The sequence below is a fragment of the Xenopus laevis genome, chromosome 8S (genome assembly GCF_017654675.1).
Source record: "Xenopus laevis strain J_2021 chromosome 8S, Xenopus_laevis_v10.1, whole genome shotgun sequence".
Taxonomy (NCBI): Eukaryota; Metazoa; Chordata; class Amphibia; order Anura; family Pipidae; genus Xenopus; species Xenopus laevis.
In genome coordinates, this window is record NC_054386.1 from 30,142,066 (window position 1) to 30,161,747 (window position 19,682).

Below are 19,682 nucleotides of genomic sequence, written 5' to 3' on the forward strand. Positions count from 1 at the left end.
CTAGACATTTTGTCAATGTCCCAGCTGCCCCTGGTCATGTGACTTGTGCCTGCACTTTTGGAGAGAAATGCTTTCTGGCAGGCTGCTGTTTTTCCTTCTCGATGTAACTTAATGTGTCTCAGTGGGACATGGGTTTTTACTATTGATTGTTGTTCTTAGATCTACCAGGCAGCTGTTATCTTGTGTTAGGGAGCTGCTATCTGGTTACCTTCCCATTGTTCTTTTGTTTGGCTGCTGGTGGGGAAAGGGAGGGGGTTGATATCACTCCAACTTGCAGTACAGCAGTAAAACGGAAAATTTTATCATACTTACCGTAATTTTCGTTTCCTGGTTACTATGGGCAGCATCCACACCTATGGGTTTATCCCCGCCCTCACTTTGTTATAGGACAGAAGTTAATTAGATTAATTAACTACTCTATATGACCCACTTCCCCCCTCAGCTCACTGTCTTTTGATGTCCGAGATTATAGTGGGAGGGTTTGGTGTGGATGCTGCCCATAGTAACCAGGAAACGAAAATTACGGTAAGTATGATAAAATTTTCCGTTTTCCCTGGTCACTATGGCAGCATCCACACCTATGGGTCAGTACCTTAGCAGTCCGAATAGGGTGGGTTCATAATATAAACACTTACACCACTTATATGCATAACTGAAAATTTTTATTAATCGGCCAACTGGACCGTTTCCAGTATCTTCCTACCAAAGGAAGTCTTTTCTGAAGTAAATAAATTTACATGATAATGATTTAGAAATGTGTTTGTTGAAGACCAAGATGCAGACTTGCAAATCTTTTCTAGCCCAACATTCGCCTGAAAAGCCCAAGAAGTACTCAAGGATCTTGTGGAGTGTGCTTTAACCCCTTTAGGAGATTGTAACCCTTTCGCCTTGTAAGCCAAATGAATACATTTCACAATCCATCTGCTCAAAGTAGCCACTGAAGCTGCTTGTCCCTTCCTGGCACCATCGGGGACCACAAAAAGTCTGTCTGACTTTCTCCATTCCATTGTTTTTTCCAAATAAATGGAAATACAGCGAACTAGATCCAACATATGCCACTTCTTTTCCTGTTCTGATACAGGATCTGGGCAGAAAGCTGGTAAAACTGATTCATGATTGACATGAAAAGTTGATACAACCTTGGGTAAATACCCTGGCACTGGCCTTAATATTACTTGATGAGGTTGAATTACAGTAAAAGGCGAAACCGACGACAAAGCCTGCAAGTCACTGACTCTCCTTGAGGAAGTTATTGCTGTAAGGAACACAGTCTTAATTGTGAGAAATATCTGTGATATTTCCTTAAGAGGTTCAAAAGGTTCTTCTGTAAGAGCCTGTAATACCAACGGCAGATTCCAGGTTGCTGACAGTGCTCTTACTGGAGGTCTGAGATGTAAAACTCCAGCCATAAATTTTGAAATGTTTTTATCCTTTGCGCACTGAACTCCTATGAGAGCTGAAATAGCAGACACCTGCAACTTTAGGGTTCTCAGACTTAGACCCTTATCAAAACCTGCTTGTAAAAAGTCGAGAATCTGCATAATATTTACTTGTTCTTGAATTATTTTCCTTTCTTTACACCAGTCTGAAAAGATGCTCCAGATTCTATCATACGTTCTGTTTGTAGAAATCTTTCTAGCAGACAGCATCGTATTGATTACCTGATTAGAAAGGCCCTCCTTACTTAACCTTTCCCTCTCAACCTCCAAGCTGTGAGGCATAAGACATGAGGATTGGGATGCCTGACAGGACCCTGACTCAAGATATCTTCCCTTTGAGGCAGTCTCCAGGGGCTCCTTATTACCAAGGATCTGAGCATTGGGTACCAACTTCTCCTTGGCCAATCTGGAATTACTGCGATTATGTCCGCTTTCTCTGCCCTGATCTTCCTCAGTATGTGAGGGATTAGAGGTGTTGGAGGAAAGATATATAGGAGACCTACACTCCAATCCTGCTGGAGAGCATCCACTGCTGCTGTCTGATTGCAGGGGAATCGGGAAAAGAACGTGTCGACTTTCCGATTGTTCGTCGTGGCCATCAGATCCACATCCGGCAGACCCCATTTCTGTACAATCTGAATAAACACTTTGGGATTCAACTCCCATTCGTGTCTGCTTATCCTTGCACGACTTAGAAAGTCTGCTAGCACATTTTGTTTTCCTGGGAGATGAATGGCTGATATGTCCTGTAAATTCGACTCCGCCCAAGTCATGATCGGATACAACTCCCTTATGAGACTCTGGCTGTGAGTCCCTCCTTGTTTTCTTATATAAGAAACTGCTGCCATGTTGTCTGTCTTGACTAACAATGCTGCTCCTTTCAACTTGCGACCACATTGCTGAATCGCCTTCCAAACTGCCCTGAGCTCCAACACATTGGCTGGCAGTAACTGCTCCTCCGTTTTCCACAGACCTTGTAGACAATAACCTTCCACATGTGCACCCCATCCGTACGGACTGGAGTCCGTTGTTATCACCTTCCATTTGATTGCCTCTAAAGAAAGTCCCTTGGACAGATTGCTTTCCAACATCCACCATCTTAATTTGTCTTTGGTTTCTACTTGCATAACAATTCTTTGATTCCAGTCCTGCGCAATTGAATTCCATTGATTCAAAAACATGCTCTGTAGTGGTCTGATCTGCCACCGTGCCCATTTTAACATAGGGAATGTCGAAGTCTGGAGACCTAATACACTGCTCACTTCCCGAGCTGAGCTCCAAGGCCTCTGCATCAGATCTCTGACTGCTGCCTTTATCTTCTCCTTCTTCTTGTCTGGTAGAGTTACTAAACCCTGTACTGTTAGAAACCTGGCTCCCAAATATATCAGATCTTGGGAAGGAACCAGCTGACTCTTCTCCAGATTTAAAACCCAGCCATGATCTTGAAGGATCCTGATGACTACATCCCTTTGTATTGTTAATACTTGTGGGTCCTGCGACTTCATCAAAATGTCGTCCAAATAATGAAATATTTGAATTCCTTGTCTTCTGATCTCTGCGACAAGTGTCTGTAGGACTTTTGAGAACACTCGTGGTGACGTTGCCAGGCCGAATGGAAGACAAGTAAACTGGTAATGTAGATCCTGACTTAAAGCGAATCTTAGGAACTTTTGGTGCGAGACAGCCACTGGGATATGAAAATAGGCATCTTTTAAATCTAAAGATAGAAGCCAGTCTCCTATCTGGATTTCTTTTATTATTGAATAAATGGATTCCATCCTGAACCTTTTTATTTGCAGAAACACATTGATTGACCTTAGATCCAGTATTGGACGAAAATCCCCTGTTTTCTTCATCAACATAAATAGGACTGAGTAAATCCCTTGTCCCTGAAACTCTCTGGGAACAGGCAAAATGGCTCCATCCTTTAATAACTGTTGAACCTAACTTATCATCACTTTTCTCTGGTCTGTTGCATTGGGAATCTTTGATAGCACAAAGTGATTGTACTTCGGCACTTCCTTGAATTCCAGGAAATAGCCTTGACTTAGCGTTTGCAATACCCAGCGATCGCTTATCGACTTTGTCCACACTTCTACAAAATATGTTAGCCTCCTGGGTATCCCTGAAGCATGGACTGTCAAGTATTCAGAATCTTTTTGTTGATTTAACCTCTGTTCCTCTTCCTCTTTGATTTTTAAATAGTGAAGATTGACCTCCTCTCCACTGAGTTGGTTGTCTTGCAAACCTGAAATTTCTTTGTTCTGAAAAATTACTTTTGTTCCGAAAGGATGATCTGTCTGTTCGGAAATCCGTTGGCTTGAATCCTTTCCTTTCTTGAGGTAGAAAAACACCTTTTCCCCCTGTCACCTTCTTAATTATATCTTCCAATTTGGTTCCAAAGAGCATCTGCCCTTCAAATGGTAGGTTGCACAAATTCATTTTAGAAGCCTTATCAGCATTCCATGCCCTTAACCACAGTGCTCTTCTTGCAGCAATTGATAGGGCCATAGCTCTAGATGATGACCTAACCATGTCTACTGAGGCCTCCGTGACAAAATCTGTACCCAATTTTAATTCGGCTAAGGACTCGATTATGTCTCTTCTATTGACTCCCTCTTTTAAGGCCAGTTCCACATTTTGCAGCCACATCTGCATTGCTCTGGCTACTGAAGTCAGTGCTAAAGCTGGTCTGCACGTAGCTCCTAATGCCAAATAAGTTTTCTTTAAAGATGACTCCATCTTCCTATCCATTGGGTTTAAGAAGGACATTACATCTTCCACCGGTAAAAGTGTTTTACTGGAAAGCCTGGACACTGCTGCATCTACCTTAGGAGTCTTCTCCCAAATAATCTCCTCTTCTGCTGTAAAAGGATATAGTTTTTGTACCCTGGGAGGGATAGGAAATTTAGCATCCGTCTTTTCCCACTCTTTTAAGATAATTTCCTTAATTACCTCATGTAAAGGGAAAGTCGACCTTTCTCTTTTTAGAAATTTAAACGGATTTGACGAGGATGTTTGTTGCTCCGCCTTTTCAGGGAGTTCTAGCTGTGCTCTAACAGCTTTAATTAAAGGCTCTACTAGAGACATATCAAAGGTTGAACTAAGTTGTTCTTCTTCAAGTTCATCTTCAGCAGACTCTGTAGGTGACTGCCATCCTGCAGACATCTGACCTCTCCGCGAAGATGAGGCACCATTATCCTGCATTATATCTTCATTATTACGCTTTGTAGCAAGAGTAACTCCTTCTATAACTGCTTCTCTGATCCATCTCATAACATCAGCAGTGTCTGCAGCTGCATCACCGGCTAATCTTCTTGTGCATCGCTCACACAATTTTGAGTGTTTTAAGGCTGTGTTATCACATGCCACACAAATTCTATTCTTCTCTTTTGATAAGGATTTTCTTGGGGCAGGCACACTGCAATAAAGCCAGTAAGAGAAGAATAAATATATGCACTCTTTTTTTCCATAAATAACACACTTACCTAACATGGCTCACCTCCTAATGTCTGTGGCAGCATTTTCTGGGCTACTAGGCACTTGAGGATTAATCTCCATATCTATAAAAGGTAAAAAACATAAAAACGTCTTACCTCAAAGAAAAGCTAAGCAAAGGAGCTTCCAGGCAAAATAAATACCTGCAACAGCTGAACGCAACTGCTAGGACTCTGAGGAGAAAGAAACTAGCTATCTGCGCGACTTTTTAAAAACACTTCCGTGTTCGCGCTATGTGAAAAACCGGAAGTGACGCGTACCCGGAAGTGACGTCATGCGCGCCAAGCTGGAACGCATCGGTGAATAGCGTACTTCCGGAACTCGCCTAGCTAAGTGCCGCCCGAAACCTGGTCTTAGACGCAGGAATAAAAACTCCCATAGAGTATGGAGCATGATACCCCGGGCTGCCTAGTAACGGGGGTGGCTTGCCGATCTCCTCTGAGAGGAAATACTCCCGCAAAGCCCTACCAGGAAGAGAGGCCAACTTCCCAGGTATGGGATCCCAACCTTGGGTCCATGTGAGCCATAAAAGAAAATCTTGGCCCCCAAAAGGCCCGAAAAAAGCGAGGACAGAAAAAAGACAGTGAGCTGAGGGGGAAGTGGGTCATATAGAGTAGTTAATTAATCTAATTAACTTCTGTCCTATAACAAAGTGAGGGCGGGGATAAACCCATAGGTGTGGATGCTGCCATAGTGACCAGGGAAAGAGTGATTGAAGTTTATCAGAGCACAAGTCACATGACTTGGGGCAGCTGGGAAATTGACAAAATATCTAGCCCCATCAGATTTCAAAATTGAATATAAAAAAATCTGTTTGCTCTTTTGAGAAATGGTTTCAGTGCAGAATTCTGCTGGAGCAGCACTATTAACTGATTCATTTTGAAAAAAAACTTTTTCCCATGACAGTATCCCTTTAAATAGGCCTGCAGTTGGTGTTTCCAAGATCAGACGAAGACTGAGCTCTTCCAGGGCACTCTCTGCCACTCTCCGTGTGACTGTGCTGGCTGCTTCCTCCATTCTGCCGGTTGACCCGAATTCTCGCGGTACTTCCTCCGACACTTTGACAACTTCCGCATTTGTCTCCTCTGCATCAGTGCCACGACTTCCCACAGCTGCTTCTGTATTAGGATCTCGACCTGGTCGGCCACCAGCCCATGTCTCAGTCTCTCCAACTGAAGAACAACCGCTTTCCTCCATGGCACTTCTCAGAGCTGTCCCTCTTGCTAATCTTTTTGTCCGTTACTGGGGGATGGCTCTCGCCTTAAAAGACAACAAAATAGCAAAATTGAGAGGCTATTGGGTGAAATTCAACGATTAGAAAAGCTACACATGGAAACCTTAGACCTAAACATTTTGCCGGCGTCGCTTCCAAAATGGCGGCGCCCATGGCCGCCACGTGGGTAGCGGCGCCGGCGCGATGACGTCAGCGCGCCGACGTCGGCGCAAGGGCGTCAATGACGTCACAATGGCGCCAAATTCAAAATAAAAACGCCAACTAGACGCCAGAATGGCACCCAAGTATAGGACTACTTTCCCTATTGTATCCTGGGTTTCCTGTGAAGCTTTATTGCTATATCTTGTTCCTGATTTATATTCTGACCCTTTGCCTGGACTTTGGACTTTGCTGATATCTGCCTGCCTGTGAACTTTTGCCTGGATCTCGACTACTCTTTTGATTAACCCTTTGGACACCGCGAACTTGCTCCCTCAAGAGGGCTTCCTCCTCGATCCTGACAACCTCCCTGGTGGGAGCATCCCGGCTCCCTGACATTATACTTGGGCCATGGATCCTACTGAGGAAGCTACGCCTGATGTCGGACGAGCGCTCCGCGGACTGGCGTCCCGCATGCAGGAATATGAAGCCCAGCAGTACCACATAGGACAGGCACTCGATACCCTTCTCTCCCGAGTGCCTCAAGCGCCTCCTGCTTCCCAAGCGGCTGCAAATCCTCCCATGGTGGACGTCTCGTCTAGCACAGGTTTCTCGTCTGGTGAGCCTCGTATTCCGCCTCCTCCTCGCTTCAGTGGGGACCCACAGGCCTGCAGAGATTTCGCTACACAGTGCCAGATCCAGTTCGAGTTTCAACCCTCGCACTTCCCCAATGAACGTTCCAAGGTGGGGTATGTGATGTCTCGTTTGGTGGGCAAACCGCTTGAGTGGGCAACATCTCTTTGGGAGAAGAATTCTCCACTGACTTTTGATGCCAAGGCGTTTCTTCAAGCGTTTCGTACGGTGTTTGATGCCCCGGGTCGGGTCACAAATGCTCCTTCTCGCCTTCTGCAACTCCGTCAGGGAAACCGCAGTGTCAGTGACTATGCTATTGACTTTAGAACTTTGATGGCTGAGACTTCCTGGAATGACGATGCCTATAAGGCCGTATTCTATCAAGGTCTGTCTATTCGCATTAAAGATGATCTTGTCTCCAGGGAGTTCCCTGATCTGCTGGAAGACCTGATTGCACTATCCATTAAGGTGGACACTCGTCTTAGAGAGCATCAAGTAGAGAGGGAGCGTTGTAAACGATTTCAACCCGTGTTGGCACCTCGCTTCCAGAGACCTCTCTTGCAAACTCCAGCTGCTCAAGCCTCTCCTTCTCCTCCGGAGGAACCGATGCAAGTTGGAAGGGCTCGTCTCTCCGAACAAGAAAGACTCCGTAGACGAATGGCTGGCTTATGTCTGTATTGTGGCGGACAGTCTCATTTTGCAAACTCTTGTCCGGTGAAGCCCACGAGTTCTGTTCCCCGAGGTATTTCCAGGGTAACTCATGTAGGGGGCACTACTCCGAAGTCTCAAGAGAACTCTCACAGGTTTCTCCTTCCTTTACAGATTCGCCTAGCCACTAAGACCATTGTCGGCTCCGCTTTCATTGACTCTGGATCTGCTGGGAACTTCATGGACGCTCTTTTCGCCAAACACATGGAAGTTCCCTTATTCCCATTGTCCACTCCGCTTCGTGTCACTGCCATTGACGACAGACCCCTGGTGGCTGAATTTATCTCCATGACGACTGGTGAATTGCCTGTGCAGGTTGGGACGCTGCATAAAGAAAGACTTTCGTTCCTAATTATTTCCTGTCCATCAGTTCCAGTCGTTTTGGGTCTCCCTTGGCTACGCCTGCATAATCCCACCATTGATTGGTCCGCAGGACAGATTTCCCGTTGGAGCCCATTTTGCCAGAAGCATTGTCTTCCTGCTGAACCCCTCCAGAGGGTGAATATCTCTATGTCTGATCTGAAGACTCTACCCTCCTTTTACAGGGAGTTCTCTGATGTATTCTGTAAGAAGTCTGCAGAATTCCTTCCTCCACATCGACAATACGATTGTCCTGTCGATCTTCTGCCTGGAACCATGCCCCCTAGAGGTCGTACTTATCCTCTCTCTCCAGCGGAAACCACTGCCATGAAGCAATATATCCAAGAGAATCTCCAGCGGGGGGTTTATTCGCCCTTCTACTTCTCCTGCCGGGGCTGGATTCTTCTTCGTGGAAAAGAAGGATGGAGGTCTACGTCCCTGCATTGACTACCGGGGTCTTAATAAAATCACCGTTAAGAACCGGTATCCCTTGCCCCTGATTGCTGAACTCTTTGACCAACTGAAGGGGGCTAAAATCTTCACTAAGTTGGATCTCCGTGGGGCGTATAACCTTATCCGCATCCGGGAAGGTGACGAATGGAAGACAGCATTCAACACTCGGGATGGGCACTACGAGTACCTCGTAATGCCCTTTGGTCTCTGCAATGCCCCCGCTGTCTTTCAAGAATTCGTGAACGACATTTTCCGGGATCTCTTGGGAAAATTTGTGGTCGTGTACCTAGATGACATCTTGATTTTCTCCAAGGACCTTGCAAGCCATCGCTCTCAGGTGAAGGAAGAACTCTCTCTTTGCCAAACTGGAGAAATGTGTGTTTGAAGTGTCCAAGATCCCTTTTCTGGGCTATATCATCTCCCCAGAGGGTTTCGAGATGGATCCTGTGAAAGTGTCAGCAATCCAAGAGTGGCCTCTACCCCTAAGTACTAAGGCAATCCAGAGATTCATTGGTTTTGCTAACTACTATCGGCAATTCATTAAGGGATTCTCTTCTCGTATTGCTCCAATCCTTGCTCTCATCCGAAAAGGGGGTAAACCCAGCTCTTGGCCCCCACCTGCTGTTGAAGCTTTTCAATCCTTGAAGGATGCCTTCACTTATGCTTCGGTTCTCCGCCATCCTGATCCAGAGTTACCTTTCTTCATCGAGGTGGATGCTTCTGAAGTTGGAGCCGGAGCTATCTTGTCCCAAAGACATCCCTCTGATGGGAAGCTGCATCCATGTGGGTATTTCTCTAAGAAGTTCTCTCCTGCGGAGCAAAATTATGATGTAGGAAATCGAGAACTCCTGGCGGTTAATCTTGCCTTAGAAGAGTGGCGTCACCTCCTTGAAGGTTCCTTGATCCCAGTCACGATCTACACAGATCATAAGAATCTTGAATTCATCCAATCTCTCAAGAGGCTGAATCCCAAACAAGCAAGGTGGTCTCTCTTCTTCTCTCGATTTAACTTCGTCTTGACTTTTCGCCCTGGCTCCAAGAATCGGAAGGCCGATGCTCTGTCTTGAAGTTTCACTCCGGTGGATCGTACTCCTGAAAGACTAGAGCCTATTATTCCTCCTGTCAAGATCATCGCTTCCTTGTACCCTCAATTCGCTGATCAAATCCTGGCTGGTCAATCTTCTGCTCCTCCTGATACCCCCATTGGGATGGCGTTTGTCCCCTCCGAGTTACGTCTGCCCATTCTTCAACAGACTCACTGTTCCAAGCAAGCTGGACATCCCGGTCCAGAAAAGACTCTTGAACTCCTTCGACGTTTAGTCTGGTGGCCGACTATCCGAAAAGATGTCAAAGACTTTGTTTCTGCCTGTACTGTTTGTGCCACTTCCAAGTCCAGCCATTCTCGCCCCAGTGGGTTACTACAGCCGTTGCCTGTTCCCTCTTGTCCTTGGACGCATTTGGCAATGGACTTCATTGTTGAACTTCCTCCCTCCTGTGGGAACACTGTGATTTGGGTTGTCATTGACCGCTTCAGCAAGATGGCCCACTTCATCCCTCTACGGAAGCTTCCATCTGCAGTGGAGTTGTCACAGTTGTTCATCCAGTTCATTTTTCGCTTGCATGGCTTCCCAACTGAGATCGTTTCTGACAGAGGGTCTCAATTCACGGCTAAATTCTGGCATTCCCTGTGCAAAGATCTAGGTATTAATCTTCAGTTCTCCTCAGCTTATCATCCCCAGACTAATGGAGCGGCTGAGCGAGTGAACCAAGCCTTGGAACAGTTCTTGAGGAACCACGTTTCCCTTTGTCAAGATGATTGGTCTGATCTCCTCCCGTGGGCGGAATTTGCTCATAACAATGCCTGCCATGCTTCCACTGGAAGGTCCCCATTTATGTCTGTGTATGGTCTACATCCTCTAGCCTTCCCACAAGACTTTGTGTTGTCTGATGTTCCGGCCGCTGATGACCATGCAGCCCACATGTCTGCTATTTGGGCTGCAACCAAGTCAAACCTGGAGAAGAGTGCTCTGGTTCACAAGTCATTTGCAGATCGTAGACGTAGACCCTCTCCTCCCTACAAGGTCGGTGATAAAGTCTGGTTGTCTTCCAGGAACATTCGGTTGAAGGTACCATCTCCTAAGTTGGGTCCGAGGTTCGTAGGTCCATTTCCCATTTTGCAGGTGATCAATCCTGTCAGACTTCAGCTTCTCCCTGAGATGCGAATTCCCAACGTGTTTCATGTCTCCTTGGTGAAACCCGCCACCTCCAACCGCTTTTCCGTGGTCCAGCCTTCCCCTCCTACTATCTCTGTGGATGGCCAACAAGAATATGAGGTGGAAAAGATCCTTGACTCCAGGATCTCCAGGGGCTCTCTTCAGTACCTCATCAAGTGGAAAGGCTTCGGCCCTGAAGAATGCTCCTGGGAAGGATGCTCTGATGTCCATGCTCCTCGTCTGGTGAGGGAGTTCCACTCCAAATTTCCCCAGAAGCCAAGTCCTGGTGGTCCGGAGGCCCCCCGTGAGGGGAGGGTACTGTCACGATCGCCGCCCGGAGCAGGTCCAAGAGCTCCGGGCGGCGTGTCCCTCCTTGCCGGCGTCGCTTCCAAAATGGCGGCGCCCATGGCCGCCACGTGGGTATCGGCGCCGGCGCGATGACGTCAGCGCGCCGACGTCGGCGCAAGGGCGTCAATGACGTCACAATGGCGCCAAATTCAAAATAAAAACGCCAACTAGACGCCAGAATGGCGCCCAAGTATAGGACTACTTTCCCTATTGTATCCTGGGTTTCCTGTGAAGCTTTATTGCTATATCTTGTTCCTGATTTATATTCTGACCCTTTGCCTGGACTTTGGACTTTGCTGATATCTGCCTGCCTGTGAACTTTTGCCTGGATCTCGACTACTCTTTTGATTAACCCTTTGGACACCGCGAACTTGCTCCCTCAAGAGGGCTTCCTCCTCGATCCTGACAACCTCCCTGGTGGGAGCATCCCGGCTCCCTGACAAACACTAAATCACAATCTCAAACTAAATACTCAATGGTAAAATTAAAACAAAAATATTATGAATACGGAAATAAAACTGGAAAGATGTTAGCCAAATCATTGGAAAATAGACAAACTTTAGCCCACATACACAAGATTAAGAATCACCAGGGAAATGTTCAGATCGTGCCTACGAAAATTGCAGAAACATTCAAACACTATTACCAAGAGTTATACAACATTCAAAATATTGGCCAAGGGAACCTAGAAACAAAAATTAGAATTTATTTATCAAAATACCCATTACCAAATATAGAAGAGAGATCTATCAAGGAATTAAGTTCCCCCTTTACAGAGGAGGAAGTACAAGATGTTATTAAAAACCAGAAAGTAAACAAAGCTCCGGGTCCAGACGGATATACAGGGAAATTTTGTAAAACTTTTTCTTCTCAACTTACTCCCTTTTTCCTAAAATTTACTGATGAAATAGATGAAGCCCACCCTTTAAACAAAGAGGCTCTCTTGGCCTATATTACAGTTATCCCAAAACCAGATAAAGATATCACATTATGTGTAAATTACAGGCTGATATCTCTCCTAAACATAGATCTAAAAATTTATACTAAAATAATAGCCAATTTGGATCCATGACGACCAAGTGGGTTTTGTTAAAGGGAGAGAGGGAAAAGGAAACACAAATTCTCCACACGGTGCACTGGGCCAAACATGATAGCATAAATTCTCTGCTTCTCTCAACGTATGCAGAGAAAGCATTTGATAGGGTTAATTGGACTTTCCTCAAATTAGTATATAGAAAATGCAGGCCTAGAGAAAACATTCAGGGAAAAGATAATGGCTGTTTATACTACCCCATCTGCTAAAGTTAGAGTGAATGGTATCCTGTCTGAAGCATTTGATATAAAAAATGGGACAAGACAGGGGTGCCCGTTATCCCCTCTGTTATATGTCCTATGCATGGAACACCTTTTGATAGCGCTTAGAAATAACAAAGATATTTCAGGGTTGTCTGTAAAAGCTCAAGAATAAAAAGTAGCCGCCTTTGCAGATGATTTGATGTTATGCATAACCAATCCTCATATTTCAATGCCCAATGCTATTAAGGAGCTTTAGGTATACAATGAACTTTCCAAGTATAAAATTAATATGACAAAATCGGAGGCTCTTCCTATACATATGCAACAAGACATGATGAGACAACTACACTCGAACTATGCATTCCATAGGCAAAAAGAAAAAATGTAATACTTGGGAGTATATTTACCTAAAGACTTAAATGATGTATAACTATAAAGCAATGCGAACAACAATAAACAAACTACTTGGGGAGTGGAACAAGACTCACTTTACATGGACAGGAAGAATATCTATAATAAAAATTAAAATTTTGCCTAAGATTCTCTACTTGTTTCAAACCCTTATATTTCAATTCAAAATCAGGAGTCCATATAGTTATTCAGCCAGGCCCAAGGGACTCGCCCCAGTTCAAAAAGGCATTCAACTGCAGAAAAGTTTATATCAAAAATGATATAAGTCCCAAGGCCTCTTCAAGTAAAATATATTAATTTATTGTTATTCACATTAAAACAGTAACTAGTACATACTACCCCACATACCCCACCTTACGCGTTTCGCACCCTCCGGCGCTTAGTCATGACTAAGCGCCGGAGGGTGCGAAACGCGTAAGGTGGGGTATGTGGGGTAGTAGGTACTAGTTACTGTTTTAATGTGAATAACAATAAATTCATATATTTTACTTGAAGAGGCCTTGGGACTTATATCATTTTTGATATAAACTTTTCTGTTGTTTCAAACCCTACCAGTCTGGGTCCCAAGCTGTTTTTTCCAAGTATTAAACACCACAATAAAAAAATTAGTATGGTCAAATAAAAGACCCAAACTAAAGAGGTCTATATTACATCAACCAAAATCCAAGGGAGGACTGAGTTTACCGGATTGTCTTTCTTATTACCAAGCCTGTTTGTTGGCCAAACGAATTGAACATTTGAATCCAAATTCAAAGAAACAATTGTAAGCAATTGGAAGAATAATGGGCAAAATATCCCATAAAAAATATTTTATGGAACAAGACAAAACGCATGGAGATAATACTGAAAGACACTCCCCAGACTGTTGCCCTAGATAGATTCTGGTTCACTACAAATAAAAAATATGACCTTATACCCAATCCCTCTCCTATAGCTACAATGAGACGAAACTTGGACTTTACACCAGGGATGTTAGATGAAGGGATGACGACAGCTTTTGGAATTAAAAACTTGCAACTAAGACACATACTTTCCTCAGATAAGGCTCCAGCAGTAATAGAAGGAACTAGACCTAATTGGGATTAAAAAGACCAATGGAGATTTATTCAAATACAACACTATTTTCAAGGAATCCAGTGCTCCAACAAGCTAAAATATTCTTAAATGAGTTGTAAAGTTTATGTGATAGGAAAATAATGCCAACCCACTTGATCTCAGGGCTTTACAAACTATTGATACAAAAAAAATACCCAAACTTACCTTATTTTACTCGAACTTGGGAAGACAAACTCCAACTAAACTTGCAAGAAGAGGAATGGGAGAAAATCTTCAGAATAACAGCAAAATGCTCCATTAGTAATACTTTTCAAGAAAACTACAAAACGTTATCATACTGGAATAGGACACCTACCAAGCTTTTTCAAATGCATTTAACTACAGATAACAAATGTTGGAGATGCCTTCAAGAACCGGGAAACATTTCCCATATTTGGTACTTTTGTGTAAAAATACAAGAATTTTGGAGAGATGTTCAATGTGCATGCAGGGAGATCCTGGGTTGCCAAGTGACCTTTACCCGTCAACTGATATAACTCTTCCATACTGATACTTCAGACTATGTACTTAAACAAAGTCTGTTACTACAAACAAAATTCTAATACCAAGACATTAGTGAGATACTAAATCTCCTACTTCGGAGAAATGGATATCTAGTATAAATGATATACAGTATACTGTATGTCATGGAAGAACTCACATCCAGCCCCAGACTGGCAATCTGTGGGTTCTGGCAAGTGCCAGAGGGGCTGCTATAAGGTGCCATAGAAAGTCAGTATTCAGTGGGCTGGTAGGGGCTGTTTGGGCCTCTGTGTGGGCTGATTGGTCCTCAGTGTACCTGTAATGCCAGGGCCTTTTTTAATTCTCAGTCCGGACCTGCTCACATCCTCTTTGTCTGGGAAAACAGATACATTTAAAGGCATATGGCAACCTTGGGTCTCTTACCTAAATGCACATAAGAGGCTAATTGAAACAAAAAGGTATAATAATATATTAAACCTCCACTTTATTTGCCTTATATCATCTACCTCCCACATACGTGTCAATATTACCTCACCCTAAAATCTTCTTTTTCTAGAACTATTTCTTTTTTTCTCCCTTTCTCTCCCCCTACTTCCTTTTACCTCTTTTCTTTATTCCTGGCACTCCTTTATTTCTCTTATTATTCAGTTTGTTCTTTTTCACTTCCTCCTTGTGACTGGTATTGGTGTATTACTACATGTCTAAAGGAGGATTACCTATATGTATACTTATTTTCTTTTATCAATAAAACCCCTGAAATACAAAATAAAGGGGTCCACCTGCCCTCCTCTGCAGCCCCTACCCCCATCTCCCAGCCCCCATCTGCCAGCCCCCATCTGCCAGCCCCCATCTGCCAGCCCCCACCCCACATGTACCTTGATTTTTCTTATTCAGGGCCATAGGGGAAGTCAGGGAGAAGCACCTAGGGTCTCCGTGGGGCCAACCAACTTTTTCCCCGGTGATTGACTGGTGGTTAAACAATGAAAGCAAATGTTTGATTGGTTGCCATTAGTGATGGGCGAATTTATTCGCCAGGCGTGAATTCACTGCAAATTTGCGCGATTCGCCGCCAGCGAATAAATTCCCGAAACGCCCGCGAAAATTCGCCCGAAAAAATTCGCAAAAAGATTTGCAAATTTTTCGCCGTTTCGCGAATTTCGCGTGAAGTTCGCAAATTTTCCGGCAAAGCGAAACAGCGCAAATTCGCCCATCACTAGTTGCCATGGGTTGCTGTTAAATTCATTTAGTGTTTATTTAGTGTTTAATAGTAACCACCTTTATTCTCCCTTTTTATGCCGCAAACAATGTTCGACATCAAGAACTGTTCCCCTCCACAATTTGCATCAATGTTCCACTAATTAAGCCCAAATCTAATCTCATCCTTTTTTGCAAACTCAGTTCAATTACATGTAAATAAAGTTCAATGACATTGAAGACATGACATTGATTCCTCTAATGCCGATCTGAGCGACCGCTAATGGCGCTTCCTGCTCCAAATTAATTTGCAAAAGTACTTTATTTAACAACAAGGACAATTCTGTATTAATTAACGGTAATTACTCCACAGAAACCTTAATTCTCTGGGTGTATGTGGCTGAATGGCTTTGTCTTTAGTTGGTAGAAACTTCTGCTATGAAGTGTGTGTATAGTGCATATGCTTTATTGTTGTTCTAGTGACGCCGTGCATGTGAAAAAACAACTTTAATCTTTTCCAGAATCTTTCTTTTTCAGCTATTATCCCACTCAACAGGGTCCTGTAATGAGAATAACATTTTCCACACAGCAGGGAAAGTATTACAGCATAGTTGGAAACTCAGAATGATATACAAGGGAAGATATTCCTGCAGAATTGTGCTTGGTACAGAGGAATACCAGGCTATGACAGGCTATGAGCAAACTTAGGGGGGCTGTTCCTGCTGAAATGTGCTTAGTACAGGGGAATACCTATGCTGCCAAAGTTTTATGGGATCTCTCTGTACAGACTATGAGCAAACTTAGGTGGCTGTTCCTGTTACATTGTGTTAGGACAGGGAAATACTTATGTTCTCCTGCTTATCTACTCTGCTATTCTGTATTTTATATGGTTCATTGTCAATATTCAGTCCAGTGAGTTGAATGCCATAGTTCAGTTCCTTTCAGAGACTTTCTTTTGTTCGCTTTTGAGCAAACGTGTCATAAGCATGGCATATTTTTATTCACTGTTTGTTTACAACAGAGAGTATCAAAACTCATTTCCAGATTTCCTTTTTTTACATTTTTTAAGCGAATTAAATGCTCACGCCCTCCCGGCCCTGAAGTTGTGTCTTCTAAAGCGAAATTGTCCTTGGAAGTAAACTGCACCAATGAAATTTGTGAATCCCGTCTCCCTGAAAACAAAAGCTAACCAGTTGTATTGCCCAGCAAATGTTTGTTATTTTGCCTGTGTGATTGGGAGTGGCACAGAAAAGTGTAGGTTCCAGACTCCTGACTTTTCATTTCTTATAGGGGTTTTATCACCTTTAAACTAAGTATGAAGTAGAGAGGGATATTCTTAGACAATTTGCAATTGGTTTTCAATTTTTATTATTTGTGGTTTTTGAACTTTTTATTCAGCAGCTCTGAAGTTTGGAATTTCAGCTATCTGGTTGCTAGGGCCCTCTTTCCCCTAGCAACCATGCATTTATTTGAACAAGGAACTTGAATATGAATAGGAGAGGAAACAAACAAAAGAGTGCTATGAGATCTGCCCATACGCTTCTGAGTATTCTTGGAGCCTCTCCTGCCTTGTTCTTTTATTTTTAGGCTCCTTCCCAGGGAACGCCAAGAAGCGAGAATGCATCCAGCTTGCTAATGTCAGAAAAAGGCTACCGAATGTCTGGAAGCTACACACCTATCTAGCTCTGTATTATCTGAAGTTATATCTTGCTACTTATACTTAAATAGTATTATTTGGTTGTGCCTTATTCTTAGGAACTTTTAACCCACCTTTCTATACATGGCCGGTGCGGCAGTGGTGTGGTGCAGCAGTAAGGCGGCCCTGAGTTATTTCTGGTAAGGAGGTCCTGAGTTTTTTTTTGGTAAGGAGGCCTGAGTTGTTTCTGATAAGGAGGCCCTAAGTTGTTTCTGGTAAGTAGGTTCTGAGTTGTTTCTAGTAAGGAGGCCCTGACTTGTTTCTAGTAAGGAGGCCCTGACTTGTTTCTAGTATGGAGGCCCTGACTTGTTTCTGGTAAAGAGGTCCTGAGTTGTTTCTGGTAAGGCGCCCCTGTGTTGTTTCTGGTAAGGAGGTCCTGAGTTGTTTCTAGTAAGGAGGCCCTGACTTGTTTCTAGTAAGAAGGCCCTGACTTGTTTCTAATAAGGAGGCCCTGAGTTGTTTCTGGTAAGGGGGCCCTGAGTTGTTTCTAATAAGAAGGCCCTGCCTTGTGTCTGGTAAGGAGGCCCTGAGTTTGAGGTTTTTTTCTGGTGATTGGGCACTGAGATATTTCTAGTAAGGAGGCCCTAGTTGTTTCTGGTAAGGAGGCCCTGACTTGTTTCTTTCTGGTAAGGAGGCCCTGACTTGTTTATGGTAAGGAGGCCCTGACTTGTTTATGGTAAGGAGGCCCTGACTTGTTTCTGGTAAGGAGGCTCTGACTTGTTTCTGGTAAGGAGGCCCTGAGTTTCAGTTTTTTTTCTGGTAATTGGGCCCTGAGTTGTTTCTAGTAAGGAGGTCCAAGTTGTTTCTGGTATGGGGGCCCTGACTTGTTTTTGGTAAGGGGGCCCTGACTTGTTTCTGGTAAGGGGGCCCTGACTTGTTTATGGTAAGGAGGCCCTCACTTGTTTCTGGTAAGGAGGCCCTGATTTCGATTTTTTTCTGGTAAGGAGGCTCTAATTTTTTTTTCTAGTAAGGATGTCCTGAGTTTTTTTCTAGTAAGGAGGCCCTGAGGAGGATCATTATGCCCCGGACTTGATGTATGTGATGCTGGAAGAGTAACACTATATCAATACTTTGGATATAGCTGGAAGTTAATTTATATGAGCTTGGTAAGCCATTGCTGAAGAGAGCAGAATGGTCACTGTAGCATTAGGTTCAAAGTTGAGGGTTCTGTTTATTTGTTCAACATCCAGAGCGAGAGATTTAAAGTAAATATAGAGGAGAGAGAGCTAAAAGCAGATTTATTACAAGATGGTGGGGCTATACAAGGCCTTAAGATCTTAGGTGGGAGGAGGTTCTAGAGAGGGATGTCCCCTCAGCCACATCAAAATGATGGATTTTCAGAAAGAAGCAGAAACTAGGGAAACCCCTAGTTACTAGTCGTTAAACAAGAAACTATTTGGTAATGGAATCAGTTCATCCCATGGGAAACCCACACTGGCCTCTGTGTGTTGCCTCACTCCATGGATCTCTCCCCTGAATTCAAAGATACACACAGGGGGGCCTTATGTGTCCATTTCCGATTCTAAAAACAGTCTGCATCGCTAAGGAAAACCCATCTCACTGGCCTTTGGCCAACGCAACATGTGGCCCTTTATCTGTTTCCTTAAACCAGCTGTGGGCCTTCACCTGTGGCTCTTAAACCTTTTAATCTTTAACTTCCAGTATATACCAACATAGGACATTATCCTTTTCCCCGTGAACAGCTGTAGAACTTGAGAAGCACTGTGCCTCATCCAGGGTTTCCACAGCTGTACTACAACACCCAGAGAGCTTCCAAGCCTGAACATTGTTTGTCTTAGGATCACCTTTAAATATGTTGGGTTCTTCTCCACGTTTGGTACCATACACTCACAACTACCTTCTACCTCAAAATCTCAAAGCTTCAAATGGGCATAAGTTTGCATTCCACGCATTACCCAACTGACAGCTCTCATGATTTCCCACTCACACTACTCAGGGTCAAAATGGTCCGCCAACATACCAAATTATCTCCCAGGGGGCCCTAGTTTGGGACAGTTGCCCTCTGGCTTGTCTTATTTACACCTTATGCCTACATCATCTCTATACCATTTGGTACTGTCTCCATCTAATTGTTGTTTGGGTGGGAGTTTGTGTGGGAGTTGGGGAGCATGAAAAATGTTCCTGGGGGTGCCAAATAAGTTCTGTGATTGGCCATTTGGTAGCCCCTACATGGACTGGCAGCCAACAGGAAGATATGTTTGGCAGTACACCTGTTGGGGGTAACTGCATTAGAGCCTTTGTTTGCAAAATTGTTCTCTACATGGGAATGTGTAATAAAAAGCACTAAGTTTGTCCAGGTGCAGTTACCCATAGCAACCAATCAGCAGGTAGCATTTATTTACCTGTTTTAAAACCAACATCTTATTGGTTGCTTTGGGTTACTGCTCCTGGGCAAACTTAGTGCCCTTTGTTTACATATGGGGGGGTAAGTTTAAAACTGTTACCACTGGTCAGTAGAGTTT

At 43.9% G+C, this 19,682-nt stretch overlaps 1 protein-coding gene across 2 annotated transcripts; it reads right to left on the bottom strand.

Annotated features, from left to right (window-relative positions):
- Positions 1-297: 297 nt before the first annotated feature.
- On the bottom strand, positions 298-5,472 carry LOC121393070 (lamina-associated polypeptide 2, isoforms alpha/zeta-like). 2 transcript variants are annotated; one of them, XM_041574995.1, is made up of 2 exons: positions 4,942-5,472; positions 298-4,860 (listed from the first exon to the last, which is right to left on the bottom strand). In XM_041574995.1, the coding sequence occupies exon 2, from the start codon at positions 2,652-2,654 to the stop codon at positions 666-668; it is 1,989 nt and encodes a 662-aa protein (XP_041430929.1). In that variant the 5' UTR covers positions 2,655-4,860; positions 4,942-5,472; the 3' UTR covers positions 298-665. The 2 variants fall into 2 exon arrangements, with proteins under 2 accessions (XP_041430929.1, XP_041430930.1); XM_041574996.1 differs by having other exon boundaries at positions 2,425-4,860.
- Positions 5,473-19,682: the final 14,210 nt, after the last annotated feature.

Excerpts from the sequence above, each read along its gene's own strand:
- LOC121393070 (XM_041574995.1), bottom strand. The coding sequence starts at position 2,654 with ATGGGCACGGTGGCAGATCAGACCACTACAGAGCATGTTTTTGAATCA.